Source organism: Neoarius graeffei, chromosome 15 (genome assembly GCF_027579695.1).
Source record: "Neoarius graeffei isolate fNeoGra1 chromosome 15, fNeoGra1.pri, whole genome shotgun sequence".
NCBI lineage: Eukaryota > Metazoa > Chordata > Actinopteri > Siluriformes > Ariidae > Neoarius > Neoarius graeffei.
In genome coordinates this window covers 12341522-12360458 of record NC_083583.1, presented here as the reverse complement: position 1 = coordinate 12360458, position 18937 = coordinate 12341522, and the positions used below count along the sequence as shown (strand labels likewise).

At 41.8% G+C, this 18937-nt stretch overlaps 1 protein-coding gene across 5 annotated transcripts in view; it reads right to left on the bottom strand.

The window, feature by feature from the left end:
• Positions 1-896: 896 nt before the first annotated feature.
• srsf11 (serine and arginine rich splicing factor 11) overlaps positions 897-18937 on the bottom strand; it is a 34582-nt gene continuing 16541 nt past the window's right edge. For all 5 annotated transcript variants that reach the window (XM_060940863.1, XM_060940864.1, XM_060940865.1 and 2 more), the window contains 7 exons: positions 15458-15591; positions 13985-14066; positions 13767-13880; positions 6397-6468; positions 6094-6186; positions 2217-2376; positions 897-2140 (listed from right to left, as the gene is read on the bottom strand). In XM_060940863.1, the coding sequence (XP_060796846.1) occupies positions 1970-2140; positions 2217-2376; positions 6094-6186; positions 6397-6468; positions 13767-13880; positions 13985-14066; positions 15458-15591 (826 nt within the window). In that variant the 3' untranslated portion in view covers positions 897-1969. The remainder of the gene's footprint in view (positions 2141-2216; positions 2377-6093; positions 6187-6396; positions 6469-13766; positions 13881-13984; positions 14067-15457; positions 15592-18937) is intronic.

Genomic DNA, 18937 nt, shown 5'->3' with positions numbered 1-18937 from the left:
TCCAACACCAGATCCATGTAAACAACACGGACGATTTGGAATTACCTTATTCTATTCTATAATCGGCTGGTCAGTGTTATACTCAATACTTAAGTGACTTACCCATCCAATGAGGATTATTTTCTTGTTTACAAGATGCCACATCTGAGTTGCTGACAAATCCTGAATTTCTGTACAGATAACTGTCCAGAGATTTATAGGCATGCAGTGCTTCACCACTGAACAGCGAGGGAAAGTTAATGAGGTAATCATACACGTCTGGGTATTCCGCTGACGGTTCAAAATCCGGTCGTGAAAACTCCGTCCGGTAAGCCATAAGGGTCACTAATCTGTAGATGGTTTATTTTAGACATATATCTAGTTATCTGTTCATTAGAAAAATGAGCCGTGTAGCCCGTCAGTTGAAATTGATCCATTCTGTACACGAGTGCAGCAGTATTCAGCGGTGTTTTTGACCGACAAGATGGCGGTTGTGTACTTTCCGGTCACGTGACTGCAAGATCACAGGTCATATGTCGTTTTACAAATGAAAAACGAATCCAGCACCCAAACATTTAACAAACAAGGCCATTTGCTAACTTCATTAATCATTTTAGTACATTTCATTCCTTAGAAAGCTGAGAAACTGGGTTCAGCTGAGACGTTTACAGGCCCAAAGTTCAATGACCTCTAGAGGTCAACAGAGGTCAGATAGAGCTCGGCATATCGCAGATTTGAATTCGACACACCCAAATTGACGAAATAAGACTGTTTGCCGACTTTGTCTCAAAAATGCCTTTCACTCCTTAAATAAGCACTTTTTTGAATTTTGGTACCAGTCTAAGAACGGTTTCTTGTAAATTATTCAAAATCAGTTTGAATAACCAGTATCGCCACAAATAAGTTCAAGTAATAAATCACAAGACAAAGTTTTATTTTCAACTTTCACAACACTGCAAATCATAACTGTAACCATTCTCCAAAAAAGGGGGGGGAAAAAAAAAAAAAAAAACCACCTACAATCTAGGGACGGGGGATAAATTAAAACCCCAAAAAAATCTGAGCAGTCGACTCGTGAGATATAACACATTTTCAGTGATATCACTCAATCCTGAAAAATATTTTTCCCCTGTTCCTGTTGGTTCTGGATGATTGATTGATTGATTATTATTATTTCAACATTTTTAAATGGATAACTTTCAAGCAGGGAAGAAGGGAAAAAAAAATAATTCAAGCCTATTGGCCAGTAATATTCACAGTAAAATTAAACATCGTAACTTGAAATAAAAAAAAAACAAAAAAAACGAGCACTAAGTGCAGTGATTTCTCCGCAGCACTTCTGCAGACGCTCCCCAGCTTTCGACGGTAAGTAGTGTCAGACGCAGCACGTCAGATAATTATATATTATGATCACGTGTGAAATGGAAAGCGAGTCAGTTTTCTTTTAAAGTGAAGAACTAATCAGCTCAGAAATATCCCAATTATATTTTTACACTGAGGGGGGGAAAAAAAAAAGTCGTCGTCGGCGGCGGCTAAGAATGACGGCAGGACGTTAAAAGAATTAAAACTACATTATACAGCAGTACGGATGGCGATGTCGTGATATAAAAAGAACGTTCTAGTGAGTGTGATGGAAAATATCCTGCCTTTTTCCCCCCTCAGGCATAGCATCATATTTAATCGTGATATTCCTTTTATTCCAAATGTAGCAGATCAGCCGGACGTCTGAACACCTGAATCATCTCGCACACGCGCGTCAAAACACGCTGTTGGACTCCAGTACAAAACTCAAGGTGCGAACTGTGGACGCTAAACACGTCTGGGTCCGACTGACTACATTTGCTGTAAGAGGAAAAAAAAAAAAAAAAAAAAAATTTAAATTAACTTTTGGCCAAACTAACGCGTTTCATTTAGAACTGTAAATGTTACATGAGCAGATTTATTCTAAAAGGCGTGTCGTCAGAATCGCGTGCTGCTGCTGTGCATGCCGTCAGTCACTCATGTCCATGTCTTCGTCCTGTTGTTCGTCGCTGTGTTGGTCTGACTCTCCTCGCCCAGCGTCGTCGGCGCGCGGAGACGGCGCCATATCCGGGCTCCTTTCCCGCTCTTCCTCGTGCTCGCTGTCGTAGCCCTGCTCTTCTTCGTCATAATCCCGGATCACCTGCAGGACAGACACGAGTCAGAAGTCAGCTCAGGATCTAAGTCAGAAAACGGACAACTGATCAGCGTTCGAGGACCTTCACGTCGCTCTTCTCGCCGTCTGACTTCCTGTCTCGCTCCTTCTCCTTGTCTTTGCTCTTCTTGCTGCTGGAACGTTCTATCTTGTCCCGGCTTTGCTCTTCTTTCCTGTCCCGGTCTCTTTCGCGCTCCTTGTCCTTCTTCTTTTCCTTCTTATGCCTGAAATACACGCTAAATTATTGAAGACAATCTTTTTTTTTTTTTCCTGGAACCTACTTGGCTCAGATTCACTTTCTAACACAACACAAGTTCTTACAGTAGTAGAGCTGCAAATTTATAAGCCATATAAAAGGAGACGTTTCTTTCTGGAAGGAGTCTCCGCTTTCGCACAGCTGATCAACATTAAATGTAACCATGAACAGATTTTTTTTTAAAAATCGTCGGGAAATTGTTGCGTTTGTTTATATGTGCGAGGAATCTCACACGGTGGGACGCACTGTTAAAGAAAATAATTCTTTTCACGTGTAACTCCGCTTCATCACACCATCACCATGCCGTTGATTATTTTTCTATTTCCGCACGCCCCTATTTTATTTTTTTTAAGTCCCTTGCGAATCTTGTTTCTACCCTGGCCATAATACAGCAATTTCAAACTGAGCTTTTATTATATTCTGTTGCTCAGAAGGCATTCTGTCCTGTTCCTTTCATTTCTAAGTAGTGCAGCGTATAAATCATTCCTTTTCATGGAATAGTTCAACTGCAACATAAATCAAATTAATCGATCAGTCTATAACAAATCATACGTTTAAAAAAAAAAAAAAGTATTAAACAGGTTTTGATCAACCTTGATTTACAACCCCGATTCCAAAAAAGTTGGGACAAAGTACAAATTGTAAATAAAAACGGAATGCAATAATTTACAAATCTCAAAAACTGATATTGTATTCACAATAGAACATAGACAACATATCAAATGTCGAAAGTGAGACATTTTGAAATTTCATGACAGCAACACATCTCAAAAAAGTTGGGACAGGGGCAATAAGAGGCTGGAAAAGTTAAAGGTACAAAAAAGGAACAGCTGGAGGACCAAATTGCAACTCATTAGGTCAATTGGCAATAGGTCATTAACATGACTGGGTATAAAAAGAGCATCTTGGAGTGGCAGCGGCTCTCAGAAGTAAAGATGGGAAGAGGATCACCAATCCCCCTAATTCTGCGCCAACAAATAGTGGAGCAATATCAGAAAGGAGTTCGACAGTGTAAAATTGCAAAGAGTTTGAACATATCATCATCTACAGTGCATAATATCATCAAAAGATTCAGAGAATCTGGAAGAATCTCTGTGCGTAAGGGTCAAGGCCGGAAAACCATACTGGGTGCCCGTGATCTTCGGGCCCTTAGACGGCACTGCATCACATACAGGCATGCTTCTGTATTGGAAATCACAAAATGGGCTCAGGAATATTTCCAGAGAACATTATCTGTGAACACAATTCACCGTGCCATCCACCACTGCCAGCTAAAACTCTATAGTTCAAAGAAGAAGCCGTATCTAAACACGATCCAGAAGCGCAGACGTCTTCTCTGGGACAAGGATCATTTAAAATGGACTGTGGCAAAGTGGAAAACTGTTCTGTGGTCAGACGAATCAAAATTTGAAGTTCTTTATGGAAATCAGGGACGCCGTGTCATTCGGACTAAAGAGGAGAAGGACGACCCAAGTTGTTATCGGCGCTCAGTTCAGAAGCCTGCATCTCTGATGGTATGGGGTTGCATTAGTGCGTGTGGCATGGGCAGCTTACACATCTGGAAAGACCCCATCAATGCTGAAAGGTATATCCAGGTTCTAGAGCAACATATGCTCCCATCCAGACGACGTCTCTTTCAGGGAAGACCTTGCATTTTCCAACATGACAATGCCAAACCACATACTGCATCAATTACAGCATCATGACTGCGTAGAAGAAGGGTCCGGGTACTGAACTGGCCAGCCTGCAGTCCAGATCTTTCACCCATAGAAAACATTTGGCGCATCATAAAACGGAAGATACGACAAAAAAGACCTAAGACAGTTGAGCAACTAGAATCCTACATTAGACAAGAATGGGTTAACATTCCTATCCCTAAACTTGAGCAACTTGTCTCCTCAGTCCCCAGACGTTTACAGACTGTTGTAAAGAGAAAAGGGGATGTCTCACAGTGGGAAACATGGCCTTGTCCCAACTTTTTTGAGATGTGTTGTTGTCATGAAATTTAAAATCACCTAATTTTTCTCTTTAAATGATACATTTTCTCAGTTTAAACATTTGATATGTCATCTATGTTCTATTCTGAATAAAATATGGAATTTTGAAACTTCCACATCATTGCATTCCGTTTTTATTTACAATTTGTACTTTGTCCCAACTTTTTTGGAATCGGGGTTGTAGTTTTACTTTATATTATATGGACACCAGTGTTTTACTGGGAAATGCACCACTTGTATTTTTCATCCGAGCTCTATCCGGAACATGGAGAACCAAAACCGTGACATAAATCTCTATATGTCAGTCGTGAGGAAATCGATGAATGAATTGTTTTTTGATAAATTTGGGGACTTTTTGTTTGTGAATGTGTCGATATAATAAAAAGAAAAATATCACACATTGGCTTAAAGATATGAAGTTTATCTTGTGTTGAAAAACTCGCATTTTTTTTTATATGAAAATACATCGCTGATCTGAGCGACATATTTAAATAATATTGGCCAGCCTTTTTTTTCCACGGTATATCGGATACATTCCATTCAGCTAGCATGATATTGAACAAGTCAAAGATGAGTAGGTGAATGGAATATATCTGATGGACCACGAAAAAAAATCCAGCCAATATTATATTATTATTATACATACACATTCCTTTTGGGTGTTTGACGCGTCTTTCTCTTTCAAAATCTTCTGTATTTAACGAAGCAAACCTGGCAGCCATGTTTGCTTACAAACTGTCACGGTCGCTCGCTAGCACAGGAGTTTTAAGTCTCCGACGTGTGTCTTTTCCAGTTTTTCAATGTCCGTTGGTATGTTTTTCTCTTGTAAATATGCGTGAAGAATATCTAATGAAGTTTTGATAGCCTCTCGGGTGTTCAGCGCGTCTCTCTCTTTATAGTGAACTCTATAGCGAGTTCGCCATTTTGTAGTGCTGTCCGAATGTACACTACCGTTCAAAAGTTTGGGGTCACCCAGACAATTTTGTGTTTTCCATGAAAAGTCACACTTTTATTTACCACCATAAGTTGTAAAATGAATAGAAAATACAGTCGAGACATTTTTCTGGCCATTTTGAGCATTTAATCGACCCCACAAATGTGATGCTCCAGAAACTCAATCTGCTCAAAGGAAGGTCAGTTTTATAGCTTCTCTAAAGAGCTCAACTGTTTTCAGCTGTGCTAACATGATTGTACAAGGGTTTTCTAATCATCCATTAGCCTTCTGAGGCAATGAGCAAACACATTGTACCATTAGAACACTGGAGTGAGAGTTGCTGGAAATGGGCCTCTATACACCTATGGAGATATTGCACCAAAAACCAGACATTTGCAGCTAGAATAGTCATTTACCACATTAGCAATGTATAGAGTGGATTTCTGATTAGTTTAAAGTCATCTTCATTGAAAAGAACAGTGCTTTTCTTTCAAAAATAAGGACATTTCAAAGTGACCCCAAACTTTTGAACGGTAGTGTATAAATTCACCACTTGAAGATAAACTTCATATCTTCGCGTAACCGTGCAACGTCCTCTATATACCTACAGAGACGTCATGCTGCAACTAAAATGATAAAGGCTACATTTAAGTGTGTTTAAACAGGGAAAAAAATGTTCAGGATATCACCACCACCACCATCATTTCTATGAACGATCCTAGGTCCCCCCCCCTCCTAAACAGCTGAGCTGTACCTCCTGGGAGACGGAGATCTAGAGAGCCTCCTCTTTGGAGATCTGGACTTTTTCGGCGAGTGGGAGATGCTGCGGCTCCTCCTGTGGCGTTTACTGAAGGAAAGAGAAGGAGGGGAAAAAAAAAAAAACCACACAGCTTCATACTTAAGATTCACCGATCCATTTTTCTGCAGGGCAAATCACAGACTCGAGCGCTTTTACATGCAGAATTGCACTGTGTAAAAGGAATTCGATGTCATGTATTCAAGGCAAACAGAAAAAATATAACCGGTACCGCGTGCTGTAAGATTTCCTGAAACCTACCGGCTGCTGCTGCGGGAGCGTCTGCCGCTGCTGTAGCTCTTCGGTGGAGTTTTCGAGCGCTTTCTCCGATCTCTACGCAAAGAAAACAAACATGATGCTCATCAGCAGGCAGTCTGAGGACAACATTCCAGACATGTGCGATAAAATACATTTGCTTGCGTGAACTTGTGGCTTCCTATTCGTCATCCTTACTTCTCTCACCTTCGTCAGTGTAATCTTCCCTGGCTCGGAGTCTACAGTCGTGGCCAAACACTTTAATACCGAGACAAATTTTGGTTTTCACAAAGTTTGCTGCTTCGATGTTTTTTTTAAAATCACGTTTCTATGGTATACTGAAGTACAATCGTAAGCATTTCACAAGTTTCAAAGGCTTTTATTGACAAATACACAAATCAATATTTACAGTGTTGACCCTTCTTTTTCAAGACTCCTGCAATTCGCCCTGGCATGCTGGATATCAGCTTCTGGGCCAAATCCTGACTGATGGCGATTCATTCATCATCGGAGAAAATAACTTTACTGCAGTCTGCAAAAAGCTATTTTCTCTGATGAAGCCTCGTTCAGACTGTTTGGGACAGCTGGAAAAATTATTCTCTAGGGGTGTTCACACGGCAACTTTTACTCCGGTGTAGCACCAGGGCTGCCCCGGTAGAACGTTCACACGATACAAAGTTATACCGGTGTAGCCCCTGAAAGCTGCTTAAACCGGTGCAAATCTAACCCTGCTCGGCAGGTGGTTTAATAAATTTACTCCGGAGTAAATGTTAGTTTGCGGGGCAGCACCGATATAAAATGGGACGTCTGAACGCTACAGGGGTAGACTCGCTACATGTGAGGAGAGTTGATTATGTTGATCCTGGGATTGAGATGCTGGCCTCTTCTGCCCCTCGGACCTGCTTGATCCATCCTGGTGCCCTGTGTCTGGTCGGAGTTTTATCGCCCCACTCCTGTGAAGGACGGCCCCATGAGGACAGTTGAGGGTTATACCTGTTAAAACTGTTAATATTATAGTCAGGCTGTCTGTTGTTGCCCAAATGAGGATGGGTTCCCTTTTGAGTCTGGTTCCTCTCGAGGTTTCTTCCTCATGTCGTCTGAGGGAGTTTTTCCTTGCCACCGTCGCCACAGGCTTGCTCATTGGGGATAGATTAGGGATAAAATTAGCTCATGTTTTAAGTCACTCAAATTCTGTAAAGCTGCTTTGCGACAATGTTTATTGTTAAAAGCGCTATACAAATAAACTTGATTTGATTACATACAGGCATTGCATAATTTGCATCCTGGTATTTTGCGCTTCCAAAATGGCGAATATCAACAACAGAACTGCGTGTCTTCCAGTGTTGCCAGATTGGGCGGTTTTAAGTGCATTTTGGCGGATTTGAACATATTTTGGGCTGGAAAACGTCAGCAGTATCTGGCAACACTGGTGTCTTCATCCACATTGTTTTCCCCGGCGCTTGGTGATGCCATGACAACCTAGCCTGGGAAATCCCATGCTGCTTTGCACAATCGTTCCGATCTGAAAAGACAGCATGGAAACTATGGTCTAAAGGCTCGCCTGAGTTAGGGAGCCAATCAGAGAGTGGGGAGGGGTGGAAAGACGGTGACGCGTACTACTCGACAAACGGAAGCTTGTAGTTTATTTGGGACTGTTTACGGATCACATTTAACATGGCGGCGAGCGATACGAACCAAACTTCTCTCATATTTGTCTTGCACAAATGGCAGTAATCGTTCGGTGCCATTGTTTTCCTATTTTTGTTTTGCCTTCTCTTTCTCTTTCCTTCTCTTCGTCGCTCTAACTACGTCACCGGGTACAACTGCCATGATTGGCCATGGGCTACGTATACGCCAAATGATAGACATTCGCAACGTCCAATAAACGGCCGTTGACAATCGTAAACCACACCTCCCCTACAAGAAATTCGATAGGCGGATTCCAGACCTGGTGTTAACCAGACTAATGACAACCAGGAAAAGGAAGTACATTTTCACGCATGCGCATATTTCATTTCCGCATTATTACTCTCGTATAGCACGGTCGCCAAAACTGCCGTGTGAACACAAGTGGGGCTGCACCGGTGCCAACACGCTTCTCTCTCGTAAGCAGGTTTGTGACATGTGAACGCTCCACAAAATTTACACCGGTGTAAGATATATCGCAACAAAATACATCGGTGCAGCATCGATGCAAATATGTGCCGTGTGAACACCCCTTCTGTCTGGAGAAGAAAAGGTGAGCATTACCATGAGTCCTGTGCAGAGGTGGACAGTAACGAAGTAGATTTACTTGAGTACTGTACTTAAGTACACTTTTTGAGTATCTGGTACTTTTACTTGAGTAAAATATCGTACTTTTCACTCCACTACATTTCTATCAAGCTCCTCGTTACTTGTTACTATAAAGCAGCTTTGAAAGTAGATGTTTTTTTCCTTTTCTTTTCTAAAACGTGATTGTTTTTTTCACAGGTGACACTGAGACAGCCTGTCAGTAATCACTAGGGTCACGTCACGTCCTAAAATCACGTTCAGTGATTTCTCAGCAGCGTTATTTGAACTCGATCAGTTGATGGCAGAATGGAAGGAGGCGGTTCTTCTGTGGAGCGCGCGCGCACACCCATGGCTATACCTAGAACCCATGTTTCAGTTTTCTGTACGGATTAAAGAGTCGTTTTGTTTTAATTGTTTGCCTAAAATGAACCACATCACAGCCTACAAAAGCTTGCCGCCCAACCTGCGGAAGCATATAGAGGTGTATAAACGTTTTATTCCAAGAGAAAGCTTGCAACGAAGTGGTCTGTGCTTTTAGAGCTAGCGATAACGTTGCAATAGCTATGCAGTCTGGTTAGTCAAATGACTTTCTATGGATTTGCCCGCCAAGTTGCCGTAGCCTTGTCCACGGCTAACGTTAACACATAGCTAGTTAACTTGGACGTTCTTAGTTAGCATGTAAAAACAGAGTTACGCTAACATGAATAACGTTAACTTATCTGAAGTCCTTTCAGAAATATGTTTCGGCATAATCTTGCCAAATAAACAGAATGTAGAAATCTTTCTTTTCTAGTAGCGTTAGCTACGCAATATGATTTCGAGTTTGAAAAGAGTTTGCTAGCATGTCAGGTGGAGCTTCACTGACTAGCTAGCTTAACGTTAAACCACCATGATGGCCCAGCATGCGTTCATCCTGTGAATTCATATTTCTGTCTTCGGTAACGGTGTTAGGTTTTGTAAGCGTTGTGGCAATAATACGACGATGTGTTGACAGAAAATGTACTTTTAATACTCAAGTATTTTTAAAAGCAAGTACTTCAGGACTTTTAAGTAAAAATTTGACCGGACAACTTTCACTTGTATCGGAGTAACATTTGACCAGTGGGATCTGTACTTTGACTTAAGTAATGAAGATGGGTACTTTGTCCACCTCTGGTCCTGTGTCATGGCAACAGCAAAGCGTCCTGAGACTATTCATGTGTGGGGTCGCTTCTCATCCAAGGGACTGTGCTCACTTACAGTTTTGCTCAGAACATAGCCATGAATAAAGAACGGTCTCAAAACATCCTCCAAGAGCAACTTCTCCCAATAGAGATGAGAGTGGAGCAAAGAAAAAAATCCTGAACTTTTTAAAGTCCAGCTAAGATTTGGGGGAGGCACACAACGTCCCCCGAAAAAATTTTAATAACACCACGCAAAACCCTGCATTCTAGCGCATTTTAGTACTTATTTTCACTAAAACAAGTTATAACTTTTAAGCCTTTTTCTTTCATGTACATTAATGATTAACATGTCAAAAATATCAAATTTAATTCCCCTCGTTAATGAGTAATTTTCAGGAGTGCGTTTAGAAAACGCGGTGATTTTCCTGCCTACACAGTTCATTACTTTGAAAAAAAAAATCAGACAGTTGAAGGTAAACTCAGCAAAATCCCAAACCAGTCCTGTTAAAAAGTAAAGGTCTGTTAGAGTTTCTAAAGCTTTCAGGTTTCAGTGTTGGGGACGTTGAGCCTCGTTTATCAATCTTTTAGTAGAGTTGTGCGTTTGCAAAAGCTAAAGTGAACTAAAAATTTCCAATTGAGATTTATGCGAGTTGAAGCCAATTGTTTACATTAGTTCGTATTGTCTGTAAATTTAAACGCACCAATGAAAACCAAATTTCTCATGTAAATCAGGGGCGTAGCGAGGATTTTTCGGGGGGGGGGGGCACACACTGACTAGCAGCCTGAGTGCATTACGTAACAAAAAATAAACCGGTTCCTCCATTATTGCTGTTTCTTCCACGTTTTCTTGATGTTGTGTTCTAGAAACGGCACTAAAACTTAGCTTCAAAGCCACAAAATACAACTGTGATGGAACATATACGAGTGATTCCACGCTTATGGGTACTGAAATGGGGACATGAACTTATTCACCTAAAACCATTTCTTTTTTTTACCATCAGGTCACAAAACATGTAATCTTTAATGAATGATATGTTAAAAGATAACTTTAATTTTCTGAGATGTAATAAAAACATATTTATATGCCAAAGTCAAGCCTATGAGTTCCAAAATGATGTCTGTTCCATTACTTCTGTTACGATTGTCCATCTCGCGTCTGTTACAAATTAATTACAATCTAGCTATATACCATGTTAATCTTATTGAAAGAATGTGTATGTTTATTCTACTACACATGTTTATTAATTATATTTGCTAAAACATCACCCTCCTATGTTTCAAAAAGTAATTCTACATTGTTAAAATTGAGAATATATACATGTCCACAACACTTCTGTTACGTTCTGACTTTGGCATATAAATATGTTTTTATTACATCTCAGAAAATTAAAGTTATCTTTTAACATATCATTCATTAAAGATTACATGTTTTGTGACCTGATGGTAAAAAAAAGAAATGGTTTTAGGTGAATTTTTAAAAATAAGTTCATGTCCCCATTTCAGTACCCATAAGCGTGGAATCACTCATATATAAAATAAATTGCTTACCTCTCTTTTTTCTTTTCTCTCCGTGCTCTCACGGAAGACGGTCGCATTTCTTTGCTCTCCTCTCCTCTCCCTTATTTTCCCTGCTTGTGCTCCTTTGTCTCGTCTTGTCTGTTTGTCTATACTTTTGAGAGACACTCTCCGCACTGCTCTCTAAACTAAAAATCACGGAATTGATAAACTGGTCTCCTAACGAAATTGACACTGTTTTCTCGACGAGAAGCCTGGGTTCGGGGGAACCCGCCTGTCCTGCCGGAACATTCGCAGCTGGCTACACGATGGACGCATGGGAGCGGTGGCGGGTCGTGTGCCTGGCGGTTCTTTCTGTGGAGGACATTGAAGACATCTACATATTCGCAACCATGATTACAGGACTTTTGTTGATTGGATTAGGCACTGCCCTGGTTTATCGAGGAAATCAGGAAACGGTGACAGCTGTTCAAAGCCCCATAAAGCTGCCTGACATGATTGAAGCGGTGGGCAGAGCTGTCGGCATTCAGACTGTGGCTTTTCAGAACTTGAACCGCAACATGGATATCATCATGGAGAAGCTTTCGGCTTTGCAAAGGAAATGGATTGATTCGGAGACCAGAATGGACAGAGTGGTCGTGTAAAAGAATGCATCTGCTCGCCAGACCAAACAATCTCATCTGCTTTCGGCTCCCTTAGACAGCACTGGCCTCGGCCAAGGCCGTTGCTGGGACAACATCTCCCCCTGAAGGTCACTGCTGTGAGATGCTCTCGTATTCCTTCCCCCTCTTCCCGCGGTCGCCGCTTTTACCCCCAGTGTGACAAGCGGGTGCGTGACCAGCGCCATCATGGTTGCAGGAGAGGACGGCTGCTTGCTTGCACTGGGTTACCTCTACCTCCCCCCCACACACAAGTCCCGAGTCTTCATGTTGTAAAGTGTACTTGTGTTTTTTTTGTGCTTATGTGCTGAGGTGTTTTTTTTAATGTTCCCACACTGTACTCCTCACAGGAGCATAGTGTGGGGGTTGCTTTTTTTTCCTCTTCTTCCCATGTTACTCTGTATTTTTTCTTTTCATCCCTGTCTTCTTGTCCTGTCTACTCCCCCTCTGTCAATTGTGTGTGTGTGTGTATGTAAGGACAGGTTGATCGCCAATTTCGCTGGTACTTGTGACTAGTGATAATAAAGGGTTCATTCATTCATTCATTCATTCATTCTTCCCGTCAAAAGAAGGAGGAAAGTTTTGCTTGTTTTGACATGGCAAATTATTAACACGAGGAAATACTCGTAATTCGCAACTTAAAAGACTGCAGCTACACCGGCAGCTTGAACATGCTTTCTAGTGCAAAGAACACCTGTCTTTAATCAATGAACTATGTTTGGGCTATTTAAGGACTGCGCCCATGCAAGGACGATGCGAAATATTACGCTGCGTCTAGGAACGCGAAAAATCCGAAAAATAAATTTCTCCATTCGGAAAACCGGAGATTTTCAAGTTTGTCAAATATCCGGATTTCTGGGTAAATCCGGAAGACTTTCATTTATATCCCAATGATCCAGGAGCAATTTGGTGATGAACAATGCTTTTTCCAGCATGATGGCGCACCGTGTCACAAGGCAAAAGTGATAACTCAGTGGCTCGGGGAACATTCATTTATTCATTCATTATCTCTAGCCGCTTTATCCTGTTCTACAGGGTCGCAGGCAAGCTGGAGCCTATCCCAGCTGACTACAGGCGAAAGGCGGGGTACACCCTGGACAAGTCGCCAGGTCATCACAGGGCTGACACATAGACACAGACAACCATTCACACTCACATTCACACCTACGGTCAATTTAGAGTCACCAGTTAACCTAACCTGCATGTCTTTGGACTGTGGGGGAAACCGGAGCACCCGGAGGAAACCCACGCGGACACGGGGAGAACATGCAAACTCCGCACAGAAAGGCCCTCGCCGGCCACGGGGCTCGAACCCGGACCTTCTTGCTGTGAGGCAACAGCACTAACCACTACACCACCGTGCCGCCCGCTCGGGGAACAAAACATTGAAATTTTGGGTCCATGGCCAGGAAACTCCCCAGATCTTAATCCCATCGAGAACCTGTGGTCAATCCTCAAAAAATGGACGGACAAACAAAAAAAAAAAAAAAATCCAAAAATTGTGAAACTCCAAGCACTGATTATGCAAGAATGGGTCGCCATTAGTCAGGATTTGGCCCAGAAGCTGATATCCAGCATGCCAGGGCGAATTAAAAAAGAAGGGTCAACACCGTAAATACTGACTTGATGTATTTGTCAATAAAAGCCTTTGAAACTTATGAAATGCTTAGAATTGTACTTCAGTATACCATAAAAAGATCTACAAAACACTGAAGCAGCAAACTTTGCGTCAGTCTTAAAAACTTTTGTCCACAACTCTACTCACCGTGACCTGGAGCGCCTCCTCTTGTCTTTAGAGTGAGATCTCCTCCTCCGAGGGCTCTTTGACCTCCTCTTGCTCCGAGAGCGAGACCGCCGCCGTGACCGGCTCTTGGAACGCCTGCGACAGAGCCCGTGTTTGTAAAACAGGCAGCACTGTTTTTCACGCTCACACCGCAGCACTAGTACGCACCCACAACAATGCGAGGAAGTGTTTTCTCAAACCTGTATTTGGAGCGAGACCTCGATCTCTTCTTCCGTGACCTTGACCTTGACCTTGAATGCTTCCTTTTGTCATCTTTCTTATCTGAAAAAAAAAAAAAGCAATGCAATGCCATCCCATCAGGCTTCTTTTAAAAGTTGATAATTGTGTCTCAGCCCTTTTTTTTTCTCCCCATTTTATACTTTGGATTTTACACTTCTCAGGTAACCTAGGATCTTTGTTAAAATGCTCCGTCTTCGCGTGCAAGCATGTTTTTTTTTAATCCTCCAACAGAATAAATCCCGATGCACTACATAGTGCTTAATTTGAGGGGGAGCAAGCCGGAGCGCGCTGCTTAATTTGAGGGGGAGCAAGCCGGAGCGCGCTGCTTAATTTGAGGGGGAGCAAGCCGGAGCACGCTCCGGCAGCTATTTACACTGGATCCGGTATAAATAGCTGCCGGATCATAATTACAGTAAACTAGTAAATACAGTAAAGGAAAAACTTGACTGAAAGTCTTGACTGTTAAAAGTCATCCAAATGACTGAACGTAAACATTGCTACAGTAACATACTAGCTACTATGTTGTTGACATTAGCTAGCTTGACCTTCAAAATGGCGGACACCGGGGCGTCACGTGACCCTGTGACGTCAGGTGAAGTACCTCAATTGTGGCTGCCGTGTCAACTAAGTGTTGGGCTAACTGAACTAATCCCCAACCAGCGATGCTGTCATACGGGCGGAGGTCCGCAGCAACAAAATCAACGCATTTCTCCACGGTCTTTGCCTTCAACGCATCTGTCACTTTTGCGTTGTTCCCTCTGAACTCCAACAATTGTTGTCCTTTTAAGACAGTACATACATGGCGATTCAGGCCTGATGTACCGGATTTATGGCCGTTGTACGTCAGAACCTTTTGGCACTTATCACAACAAGCAAAGAGCAGCTGATTTCCCTCTGCGTCGTACACGAGTGACAACGACTTCCAAATGTCTAATTTCAGGTCTCTTGGCTTTTTAACGGTAAATGTACCTCTTTTTAAAGCAGCACTTGCTTCTGAAGCACTGTGAGCTTCACTAGAGGAGCTCTGCTCTTCTGCCATGATCGGAGATCTCAAACACGGAAGAGCGGAAAAGAATCGGAAACTTACACGAGATTGCACCACATCCGCAAATTTAGGCATCTTAAAAGGTTTTTATTAATGCCAAATAAAATATCCAGCACAAATTATATATGATAGACATAAATTAATAATTTATAAATTTTATTTTAAACACGTTTTTAGTTAGCGGGACTGCAGCTCATCACCTCTCCCGCCCACTCCCACATTGTGCACTCCCCCTCCTGCCCGCAATGAGCTTTCAAAATTTGTCCCGCGCCGCACTGCTTTGCGTCGGGTCCCGCGGGAGTGCAGGGCTCTACTGACAAGTTAAGGTGATCTTAATCGTTTCATAAGTTTGGCCTCTGTGCCTTTATAACGACGTACTAACACTCACTTCCAGGCTCGATGGCAGCAGAGATCAGAGACTGGGCCTCTCTCACCCTCTTCATGGCCTCCTCGATCTCCTTGTTTGACGCGTCTGCCTTTAGTCCAGCGTTTAGGTTTAATCCAGCAGCCAGTGGATTTAACCTGCAATAAAAAAGCAAAACGCGGTAAGCTTTGACGGTCGCTGCATTTCAAAAAGTACATTTCTACACAGATCTACCACAGTGTTATTGATATTAAAATGGATTCAGACAGTGAAATAATGTCATTCTAACACGTATTCAATTTCTAGTTCATCCCCATCACTATAATTACTGTTAGAGTATCTCTGGGATTTTAATCCAGTCTGTATCCGTCGTGCTGCGTGGATAGGTTATGCTGTATTCTAAAGAAGCAGCCTTGGGCCCAAAGGGACACCGGTTTGATTCCCGGGACCGGGAGGAAAAACCTGAGGGGAGTTGAGTGAATGAACAGCACTTGAGGAAGGCACCTAACCCCCAACTGCTCCCCGGGCGCTATAGCATCGCTGTCTATTGCTCTGGGTATGTGTGCGCGCTCATATCTCACGTGTGTGTTTACTGCTTCAGATGGGTTAAATGCAGAGGAGGAATTTCAGTGTGTTTGAGTGTACATTTGACACAAAGACGACTTCCGACCAACAAAAATAACCCTAGGTGATACCATATACTGACAGATAGGTAAAAATTTACATCCTGTGAGGAAAGGTTTTGTGCTCGCTCTTCACTATAAAGACACTCCAGGAAGTATAAAGCATATACACAGAACCATGGCCTCACTTTCATTTATAAACACCTTGAGACCTCAAGAATGGTACAGGAATAGTTTTAAGCGTTAACAATAAATCTAATATAGTAATTTTTATGATTAAAGTGATTCATATAGGTAGCGGTCTGAGTGAATGACCTTGACGTCCGTAACGTCACAGCAGGAAGTCTATCGGTCTCATCGCCATTTCCGCTATTCTAAAGCGCAGAGCTGACTGCAACTCCGATCCTCCATTTTGAGCTAATTTACCGCCATGCCACGTAGATGTGTTGCTGGCGGGTGCAGCAACATGACAGAAGGTGGATTTACGTTGCATTCATGGCCCAAGAATGTTCAAACTGCAAAGATTTGGACGCGTTTTGTGAGAAGTTCACGGCAGGGTTTCCCATACATAGACCATTGTGTGGTGCAGCGCCACACAATGGATTCCTATCGCCACACAATCAGACTCGCGATTTTGAAAAAAAAAACAAAAAAACACAATTCCGTTGCGTATCGTTCCGTTCATTCATAGTGCTCTTTCTTCTCGTTCGCGCATGTACACAGGCCTGCCGTTGCGCATATACCCGGACTGCAAGTAGTCCTGTTAGGCTAATTAAAAATAACGATTCGCCTTCCGACCCTTTATTTTAAAAAGGTAGCCTACGTCGTGCTCGTGATGAGCTTTATCATCATAGCCTTCTTGGCTTACAGGAAACGGACATCCCTGAGTCAGGCTATAAACCAATTTTGATGCATACAGTAGCAGCTTGACGCGAGGAACCGGCCTTATTGCATTATCCCGTTTATCCCGCTTCAGCAATGACTTCCCTTACGATAGAGCACTTGAGGTTTTTTTTTCAGGAAGCCACGCAGAATTAAATGTTCTGATAGGGCATGCAGGCTTTGCACCAATTAGGGTAATGCTTTTTCATTACTGTTAGTTGCCTTGGTGTTACCTTAAGTGGTTTCTTACATCTAATTATGATATTTTATTTTATTATTTTGTTGTTACACTATACTATTTATTTCATTTTAGTATTGGTTGAGGTAAGTGTTGAGTTCAATATTTAAAATAAAAACCTCCAGCTTGTTTTTTGCAATTTATTCCTTGAATGTCAACTAAAGAATGATTGAAAGATTGCCACCAAAAAGGCAAAAAACTAAGGTAAAAACCAGAGATGCACCGATTGACCGGCGACCGGCCGGTCAAAATTAAAATATGCCGATTTTCTGCCGATCAAAACTTGTGTATCACAGAGATGAAAGTGGAAATACTCGTAATTCGCAACTAAAAAGACTGCAGCTACACTGGCAGCTTGAACATGCTTTCTAGTGCGATTGTGTTGCGCTTGCGCAGAACAGCGTCAGTCCTGTGCGCCTAACGAGCTCCGGTGCACGCGCCGTTAACAAAAAAATAAATAAATAAAATCACTATATTTGGATATCCAAATATAGTGAATTTTTTTTTTGTGACAGATATTGGATGTGAAAAGAAGAAAATGTTTGTGGTTGTGTGAATTTCCCATTACAGGAATTAATACGTTAGCCTATTACCAAACATCTAGTTAGATTTGTACAAAGAGAGAGAGAAAAAAAATGTCTTTTTGTTTGTTTTACAGCCTTGGTTGCTATTGATTCCTTTGGAAATTACTCTACAAATACACATTTGACAAAGATGATAGAATGGCTATGGTATAAGTATGACTGGAAATTATTTTTGTATTTTGATACTGAATGAAGAAATGGGTTGTTCTATAAGGCATAAGTTTTCAGATCTAAACAGGGTCATGAAAGTGTGTTCCATAGCAGTTGGCAAATAATATATGAGGGGTAAGTTGTTTTTGTGCCAGATATTGGATGGGAAAAGAAAAAATATGTTTGTGTGGATTTCCTATTTCAGGAATTAATATGTTAATACCAAACATGGAGAAAGATTTTACAAAGAACAATGTCTTTTTGTTTGTTTTCAACCTTTGAGGTGTTGAATATTTATTACTGAAAATCTGGCAGAATGTTCTATTAAAGAAAAGATAAAAAGAAAATAGTCTTTGTGTGTGCTGTGAAGTGGTTTGAAAAAATGAAATCGGAATCAGCCAAAATTGGTATCGGCAGGTCACACTCCATGGGAAATCGGAATCAGCCCAAAAAATTGCAAATCGATGCATCTCTAGTAAAAACTAAACTTCAATTTTGGTGAGTAATTTTCATAAATTTAAAAGACAGGTTTTCCACCAACATCAAGCCCAGCAAACTAATGGCCTGCCCTGTAATGTAAAGTTGGGTCAAGGAATGAAACCATGCAGGGTTCTGGGAAAAATTGTTTTAGCTGTCTTCTCTTAAAGAACTTAAAAGAATTTAGATTGAACTGAATAATCTCAAATGCTTCTTGTAGCTTTAAAATAGTCCCAGCAGGTGACTCTGAAGAAAAATACTGTGTGTTTGAACACCGCCCGCTGTAAACACTTTGCATACACCCCAATGACCGACTCCACCGACCGCCACGACACCACCGCGCACGATTCCCTCATCAGCACAGTGGAGCACCACAAATTGCTACCTGGTCTGTGGGAAACACTGCACGGGCACATTGGGCGCCTACGAAGTGGTCTCTCCTCTGCTCTGCACATTTTACTGAAGACTCGTACGAGACCTCTGATCTGTTGAGGAGTGTTGGCTCTAAGCCCGTATTGAAAGAGGGTGCAGTACCAACAATTAAAGGAAA